Genomic DNA, 8773 nt, shown 5'->3' with positions numbered 1-8773 from the left:
AGGTACTGGACTACTAGTACTTAGTTGACTAGTACTAGTATTGTTGGCCGGCTGGCCGATGTCAGTCAGCCAGGCATGTGAGGAATTGGCAAGGGAAAAAAAAAAACAACAACACGGCCTTACTCTTCTGCATAGCCGGGATGAGGCGAGATCGCACAAATCCCCAACGAAGTATTAATGGGTAAAAAAAAAATAAAATAAAATAAAGATTACTTTCTATTAATAAACCTGCGGTGTCTATCTGGTCTGTGTCTGCCTGTCTGTTCTTGCTTAGTAGTTTAGTTATCGATAGGGATGGATGGATGGGTTTTCGCCGGTGTGTGGTAGGCTGGATGCATGTCGGTATCTGCTTGGAATGCTGGGAAATCGGGCTTAACGTGGTTTTGGTTTGTTGACCGGGCGATCGGGGGTGCATGGTTGGGTGCTCGGGCGTTGTGAAGGGAAGATCGGTTTTGTGATATATACCCCTTCCGTCTTCTATTTTTATTATTCAGTTCTTCAGTTCATGTTTCTTCCCTTTTATGCTTGATCTTTTGTAAGGAAATTTGTCTAAGCCATATTCTTTTTAGGAAATTGTAAGATGGGATAATATGCTGCAACTCCCGCCCATCAGCTGAAGAAGTTGTGCAAGTAACACAAGCAATCAAGCAGCAGTAAGTTAAGGTGTGGTGTGCTGCCGAATTGATTCCCATGACCGTATCATACGGTATTGGAAAGTAAGCTGCTTGCTTTGTGTGGCAAACGCTAAAACCTAGTTGATGCCTAAGGTGTCAAAATGATAGCATCCAGCGTCATTGCTTTGGCTAAACCATTCACTACTACTACTACTACTACTACTACTACTACTACTACTACTACTATGATGATGAGCATTGAAGGTAGATACTAGGCAGAAGAGAAAGAATCTGCGATGCATATCCCGTTCTAACACATCATTTCTCATTCGACATATGATTTTACTGGGTAATATAAGCGCTTAGGACAGCGACTCGCCACGGACAATGTTACTTACTCTGTGGGTTGCCAGTCCCAAAGGTAGAACCAGGAAGCGCCAGTGCGAGCCTGAGCGACAAGATCTGGTCATTTACTTACTAGACTAGTTAACTACGCAGTACTACTACTAGTCCGTTAGTCAGTAATGTCAATGAAAGAGGGTTGGTTATTTCCCCCCAATGATACCACTCTTGGCCTAGTGACATCCTTGGCTCCGGTGGCCGTCGCCGCCTTGACCCGATGGAGCGGAGATTCCGCGTCAAGATGTACCTCTGGTGTATTGTGTAGGCCAAAAATGACAATCAATCATATGGCGCAGTCACTAAGTCTGACTCAAATCACAATGGGGTGATTCATCTTTTCTTTTAGACGCACATTCCTTTCCTTCTTACTAGGGTCTAAAAAAGCTGGGAAGTTATTGACGTGGTTCTAGCCCACACCTACTCTTTTTGCTGTGTGTTGTTGTGTGTGGGTTGTTCCGAGTAGTCACTTACAACCCGTTTGGTGTGGTTCTGGCGGGTGTCCTTACGCCTAAACCCGAACGGTAATTAAAAAAAAAAAAAGTGTGAGAAGGGAAAGAAAAGCACCACCAGAGAAGAAAAAAAAAATAAAGAAAAAAAGCCACCACCACCACCACCAACTTTTACCGGCCAAACACCAAAAGGAAAAAATAGGGAACCGAAATCTTTTCCCTCCAAACTTCTCGCCTTTTTTCCTCCCCCCTCTTTTATTTCCCTCTTCTCCCTTTTTCCTCTTTTTCTTTCCCCAGACCCATCGTCGTTGACCACGACGTGATATCTTTCTTGTTCTGTGGTCTTCACTTCTTCCTTCCCCCCTCACCTCCCCATCTCGTTCGTCTTTCCGCAGACGACCCAATCTCCCCCCTCTTCGATTCCTTTCCCGTTTCGTGTGGGAATCTTTGGATGTGCGGTTCTAGAGCGTGTTCCTCTTGACTGCGGTAACACACACCCTTTGACATCACCCTTGCTCCTACCCCCCTCCGAAAAGCCTCACGCCTTTCTAACGCAATCGTCTTCTTGTCAAAAACAGCCTTTCCGTCCTCTCTTACACCCTCTCCTCCCATCTTAAACTCAACTATCAGCGCTTGAACCTTCTTCGCGTATCACCTGTCTAATGAGCTCGATCCCTCCCAAGTCAGGCCTTCAACCTCAAGGACAGAGCACCTCGACTCAGGCCGCCTCCTCCGCACACACTTCCTCTCCTTCAGTGGGTGGGAAATCTTCGCCTCAGGCGCCGGTTCCTACGCCCTCGTCTACCTCGACGACGGCTCCTCGTTCCTACGCCAACGCCACCAAGAAGTCCGCGACGGACTCGACCGCCGCTCCCGTCACCGTGGGCGGCCAGTCGCAACATGGGAAGTCGACTACAGCATCTCCTGTGAGCGGCAAACCCATGCAGCAATCCCAAACCCCCGGCGTCACCATCGTCAATGGCGCCCCGGCCCCGGCCTCCCAGGGCGACCACACTAGAAAGCCATCCGTGACTATCACTTCCGCTGGCACCTCGGGATACATCCCCAACGGTGGCCAAACCGGTCGTCCGAACAGTCTGCAGTTTGGCTTCGCCGCCAACCAGCAGTCATCTCCCAACATGGGCAATCCCGCTGTCCTAGCTAACCAGCCTCAGTCCGGTCTCGGTGTTACTCCGCCCATGAACCCTCGCGTGACTTCTCCCCAGACTTCGCCTTCTCCCATCCCGCAGCCCGCCTCGAGCGGTGGCCGGCCACCGCCGTCGTCGTATCAGTCTCAGGGCAACGTCCCGAACTTTGGCAGCTTCGGTGACTCTGGTGACAACGTAAGTGGCGATCTTCTTGTCTATCCTTTCTACGAGCCCATTTATCTCCCTTTTGGTTTACACCATCTTTCCCACATCGAAGAAAACAAATTTTTTTGTTCGAGTGAAAGAAAAGAAGATCAGATCGGGTGGAATTCCCTAGCTAGGAATGGGGCAAATCTTGCGGATCACATCTCTTTTGCTTGGCATTCCGACTGCATACCTACCCTGTGAAATGCTATGACTAACAATTATGCGCTAGCAACAGATGCGCCCGGCTCCTCAGGCACCCCTTGGTCCTGGCGCTCAGTCGACCCATCTGCGTCGCGAATCCTCCCAGTCGACCCACAGCGACATGAGCAACCACATGGGCGGCGGTCCCGGCGGTCGCGGCGGATACCACCACCAGGGCGGTCGTGGACGTGGATTCTCGCAGTCGAGCTACCAGGGACAGATCCCCTACTCGCCTAACGCCAGCTTCCGTTCGACCCCCAATCAACCCCGTGGTGGTCCCAACATGGCCCCTCAGTTCCCTAACCAGCCGCGCCCGATGCCCTTCCCCAACTCTCCTCACCAGGCGAGTCGCAGTCCCGCGCTGGCCAATGCGCACCCGGCCACTCCTCAGATGAACCAGGTCCCGATGGCCCATCCCCAGATGGCGCCTCAGCCCTACTATGGCCAACCCATGCCCCCTCAACCTGTGAGACCCCATCCCTTGCAAAAGCCTGCACGCCGTGGTGGCGCCCTGAACCGCAAGAAAGGAACATCCCGTGCCCCGGTCCCCCCACGTTCTTCTGCTACCCATAGCCCCCACATAACTTTGCCTCCGAATCTGGCGCCAGAAAGTGGCCATTTTGAACGCTATCTAACCATGATGAAATCAAAGCAGGGATATCCCACCTTCGACCCGAACTACGGCTTCTACCCTGGTTACAACATGAGCGGTGTGCCATACATGCCCCCGTCGCCGCAGCCTCGCCCGGGCATTCCTTACAACCCTCAGGCCCCGTACATGCAGAACCAGTACCCGGTGCAGCCCGCCGCACAGGCCACAGCTCTGTCTCGTAGCCCGTCTCATTCGAACGATCGGCCCGGCTCGAGCTTGGGTCAAGGTCAGCCCCCGGCTGGCGCTCCTGGCCCCGCTCATGCCCACAATGCCAGCCGTTCCTCCAACAGCCCCGCCCCTCAAAAGTCCTCTTTCGTCATCCCCACGGCCAAGAAGAATGCCGTTGTCATCAAGGATCCTGGCAGTGGCGCCGTGAAGACCTTCGAGAAGGCCCCGGCCTCTCCTGCCCGTGTCACTCCTTCGCCTGTCAAGATTGCCACCCCGACCTCGACTCCTCCCCCGCGTACCGGCAGCAGTGCCGACCACATTCGCACCGATTCCAAGTCCACTAAGACGGATGAGGAAAAGAAGAAGGAGCTGAGAGACGCGGTGCACCAGAAGATCGAGCAGGACAGAATCGAGAAGGAGGAGGCTGAGCGTCGCAAGGCGGAAGAAGAAGCGGCCCAGAAGAAGAAGGAGGAAGAGGAAGAGGCCGCGCGCAAGAAGGCCGAAGAGGATGCGGCTCAAAAGAAGAAGGAAGAGGAGGAAGCTGCACAGAAGAAGGCTGCGGATGAAGAAGCGGCTCGCAAGGGTCTTGAGGACCTGAGCTTGAAGGACAAGCCCGCCGAGACCAAGGCTGAGGAGCCTTCCAAGCCCGCCCCTGCCCCCGCCCCTGCTGACGATGACGATATCGACTACGATGCCATCGAACGCGAGATGGCCGAGATCGAGGCTAAGGAGCGTGCTGCTGAGGAGGCCTACTACGCCAAGAAGAAGGCTGAGAAGGAAGAGAAGGAGCGCAAGGAGAAGGAGGAGCTCGAGGCTTACGAGGCCAACATGAAGAACGCTGAGCGTGAAGCCGAGGCCCTGGAAGAGGCTCGTGCTAAGAAGCGTGAAGAGGAGTCCAAGGACAAGGATCTCTTTGCTTCTCTCAAGAAGGGTGGTTTCCCCGCCACCGAGGCCAGCACTCCTGGAGACAGCGGTGCTGCTACTCCCGCTTCTGACATGTCCATGGGACCTCCCGCGAAGCCTGCCAGTGCCAACAAGCGCGAGAAGCCGGCTGCCCTTAAGCTGGAGACCACCAAGGCCGTTGAGCCTCCTCAGCCCAGTGCAGCCATGAAGGCTCTGCACTCTGCTCGGTTTGTCGATGATCTCAGCAAGATTACTTACCCTGAGTCTATCGCTTCCCCGAACCCCGCGCTGAACGCAAGTGCCCCTGCCGACCGCAAGTTCCACTACAACAAGGAGTTCTTGCTGCAGTTCCAGAGTGTCTTCAAGGAGAAGCCTTCCATTGACTGGGATGCGCGCGTGCGTGAAACCGTCGGCGATAGTGATTCCTCTCGCCCTCAATCCGCTCGGACGCCCATGATGGGAGGCCGCAATTCTTCGCGCCCTGGTGCCGCCCCCTTCCAGATGGGCAACTTCGGCCAGGCCCCCAGCCGCTCCAACTTGCCTCCTGGTACCACTTCTGCCGAGCGCTTCGCGATGTCGAACGCCGCCCGCACTTCTTCCATGGGCAACCCCTTCGGCAACTTCGGACGTCCCGGTCTCGGCATTGGTGCTCCTGGTCTCAGCCGCACCAACTCTGCGAGCGCCATGCACCCCGGTATGCCCTCGTCTCCTCGTGTTGGCTCCAGCAACCGCTCCGGTACGCGGACTGGCAGCAAGCGTGATAAGCAGAACGCCAAGAAGGAGGAGGAAATGGCCAAGTCCATGCCCCTTACTGCTGGAATGGAAGTCAAGGCTCTGCAGGTGTCTTCTACTGGTTGGAAGCCTCGCAGTATTGGCCAAGCCCCTGCTGCTGCTGCTGCCGCCGGGCCTACTCCTGCCGGCGCCGCTTACATGCCTCCGGATATGGTGCAGCGCAAGGTCAAGGCTGCTCTGAACAAGATGACTCCCGAGAACTTCGACCGTATTTCCGGCCAGCTCCTGGAAATCGTCTCTCAGTCCAAGGACGAGACCGATGGACGTACTCTGCGCCAGGTCATTCAGCTTACATTCGAGAAGGCTACCGACGAGGCTCACTGGGCTTCTATCTATGCCAAGTTCTGTAAGCGCATGCTTGAGAGTATGAGTGCTGAAATTAAGGATGAGAACATCCATGACAAGAATGGCAACGTTGTCGCTGGTGGTAGCTTGTTCCGCAAGTACCTCCTCAACCGTTGTCAGGAGGAGTTCGAGCGTGGTTGGAAGGTCAACCTGCCCCCTAAGCCGGAGGGTGAGACCGAGGAGGCCGCCATGATGTCCGATGAATACTACAAGGCTGCCGCCGCCAAGCGTCGTGGTCTGGGTCTCGTCAAGTTCATTGGTGAGCTGTACAAGTTGGGCATGTTGACGGAGCGTATCATGCACGAGTGTGTGAAGAAGCTTGTCGACTACGAAGGTATGCCCGACGAGGCCGAGGTTGAGAGTTTGACCAGTCTACTGCGCACCATTGGTGCCAGTCTCGATGCCTCAGAGAAGGGCCACGCCTTCATGAACGCCTACTTCCACCGGATCGGTCTGATGATCCAGACTCCTGGCCTGCCCAGCCGTCTGCGCTTCATGTTGATGGTAAGATCCCCGTTACCGCTGACATACTGGTTTGCGACATCTGCTGACACTCGCATTAGGATATCGTGGATCTGCGTTCTGCTCGCTGGCAGTCCAAGGATGCTGACAAGGGTCCCAAGACCATCCAACAGATCCGTGAAGAGGTACGTATCTGATCAAGCATATGTGTTGGCTGTACCTTTACTGACTATTTTACCAGGCTGCTCGTGCCCAACAGGAAGCCGAGATGGAGCGTCTTCGCCAACAGGCCAACCGTGGTAGCCGCCCCGGCTTGGGTCGTGGCGATGCCCGCAGTTACAGCGGATATGGTAACCAGGCTCCCCCGCAGGACTTCGCGTCTAGCAAGGTCGGCAGTGACGATCTCCGCCGCCTTCGCACCTCTCGTCAAACCAACCAGCCGATGTCTTTCGGCCCCTCCAGCATGCTGGGCTCCCGCAGCAACAGCGGACGGAAGAATCTGGGCCCTGGTGGCAACTTGGTTCGTGGCAGTGATGACAGCGCTGCTAGCAGCCGCACTGGCACTCCTACCGGCAAGAAGGAAGACAAGGAGGCCGCCTCCTCGATCAATGCCTTCAGGTTCGTCAGCCCAGATATTATTATCCTATGAGATGATGCTAATATCTTTCTAGTGCTTTGGCAAGCTTGGAAGACCGTGACAACATGGCCACTTCCCCTCCCTCAAACCCTACCTCCCCTCTGCTGACCAAGTCGCAACCCGCGGTCGAGCGCCGGCCTTCCAAGACCCCGTCCAAGGACGGTGAGGAGGCCTCATAGATTCTGTCGCAATGATAATGAAAAATGATTCCGTTCTTCTGGAAAATTCCTCACTTCTTTTTTGACACCTAGTCACGACCATGTCCGTCATGTGATTTGAAATGAACATTCCTCCCTAATCTTCTCGTCCATGATTTCGGCGAAAACCAAAAAGATCGGTCGCTCATATTATTCCCGTGGAAATAGAGGGGACTTCCGACATTCTCTTGTACAATTCTGTTGCTACGACCCATAACGGAGGTGGGGGTTTCTTGAATCTAGCGAGATAGGTTTGGTTCGCAGGAGTGTCCATGGTGACCTTTGCTATGCCCTTGCTTTTGACCATCCTCTTTTTCTATTATTGCTATCAAATCATGTATTGCTCTATGTGTCCTTTTTCTTGCTTTCTTTTTCCTTGCATTTTCAATACCCGGAGAGCTTTGACGGTTTCTCCTCTCCGAAACGACGCTGCAGTTTCTCGATTAAAAAGAAGCAGAGAACCAGCGTCGACCACCGGGGCGGGACTTGCAGGCTAGCCACGACGTTTTCACTTATGTCATGCGAGAGACAAGTTTTAGTAGTCACGTTGTTTTTTTTTTTTTTGCCTCTTTCTTTCTTTCACTTCTGCATTTGATGCATCTACACTGGGTTTCGGTGTGTTGCTGGCGATAGCTTGCAGTGTCCCTGCAGTTGCTTCTTCCTTTTCTTTCTACTTTCTACTTTCTTAGACAAAATCTCGTTAGAAAAGTTTCTTATTATTTTTATTCTTCAATTATTCTTCCATTCTTCTTGGTCCCTATTCCATTCCATTCCATTCTTCCTCTCAATATCCTTCCCAACTCACCTTATTTTCCTGTCGACATCCGGATCATCGGCATACTTAAGCCCTCCCCACCCTTCCCCCTCTTCATTGTTTTAATATAATAACATCTTGCTTTGATAACTTGGATGAGAGAAGTAGTTTGTAGTGGTTTTTGTCATTAGTATTCATCGCTCGATGGCCTACTATCTAATATTGGGCTACTGCCCAATTTTACTCTCATTCCCATCCATCACCAAACCTCTACATTCCTTCACTTCACCTGTCATTGTAGGTAGATTCACATCAATAACCACGAAGGAGGAGAGAGAGAGGAATGTGTAGTTAGTATCTTGTACTTGTTCCCCACTCTTATAGTAAACATAACGATGTATGTCTCTAGACCTGATCGATCGTGATATTGTTCTTAGAACTGAATGCGTGCGTGCGTGCGTGTGCGTGTGTGTGTCTGTCTTCGAGGTAAAGGACTACGAGTGAGTGAGTGGTAATCTAATTTCTTAGTTGATATGCTTAGTTTGATTTTGATTTGGTTTGAAGAGGAGATGGAGATAGGGAAGGAAGGGTTATGGTTGAGTGAGATACTAGTGTTGTTTTTTGTAGTAGGAATGAACCACATATATTGATAGTTGAAGCTCTTTTCTAAAAAGTGGAACGATGTATGCATGGACGTAGCTCATATAGGTAGCTCATATTGATGATTGTGATCAGGTAGTTTTGATCTATGTGTGTATATGTAGGTTATGTATGTGTGTGTGCACTGGCGTGCTTGCGCTCTATTGACTCGACAACCCGCTAAGTGAACAAGAAAATGGAAT

At 52.6% G+C, this 8773-nt stretch overlaps 1 protein-coding gene across 1 annotated transcript; it reads left to right on the top strand.

The window, feature by feature from the left end:
* Nucleotides 1–1834: 1834 nt before the first annotated feature.
* BO83DRAFT_62421 (putative eukaryotic translation initiation factor subunit eIF-4F) lies at nt 1835–7193 on the top strand. Its single transcript, XM_025537485.1, has 6 exons — nt 1835–2808; nt 3056–3487; nt 3674–6385; nt 6445–6528; nt 6585–6961; nt 7015–7193. The coding sequence occupies exons 1-6, from the start codon at nt 2128–2130 to the stop codon at nt 7157–7159; spliced, it is 4431 nt and encodes a 1476-aa protein (XP_025386631.1). The 5' UTR covers nt 1835–2127; the 3' UTR covers nt 7160–7193.
* Nucleotides 7194–8773: the final 1580 nt, after the last annotated feature.

The sequence above is a fragment of the Aspergillus eucalypticola genome (genome assembly GCF_003184535.1).
Source record: "Aspergillus eucalypticola CBS 122712 chromosome Unknown BO83scaffold_17, whole genome shotgun sequence".
NCBI classification, from domain to species: domain Eukaryota; kingdom Fungi; phylum Ascomycota; class Eurotiomycetes; order Eurotiales; family Aspergillaceae; genus Aspergillus; species Aspergillus eucalypticola.
Note: the sequence above shows the minus strand (reverse complement) of the source record. Positions and strands in the feature narration are given on the sequence as shown.

What these genes read in the sequence shown, in the direction of transcription:
- BO83DRAFT_62421 (XM_025537485.1), top strand. Translation starts at nt 2,128, where the DNA reads ATGAGCTCGATCCCTCCCAAGTCAGGCCTTCAACCTCAAGGACAGAGC. An exon ending in GTCTGCGCTTCATGTTGATG is followed by an intron (nt 6,386 to 6,444) that starts GTAAGATCCCCG and finishes CACTCGCATTAG; the next exon opens with GATATCGTGGATCTGCGTTC. An exon ending in TCCAACAGATCCGTGAAGAG is followed by an intron (nt 6,529 to 6,584) that starts GTACGTATCTGA and finishes CTATTTTACCAG; the next exon opens with GCTGCTCGTGCCCAACAGGA.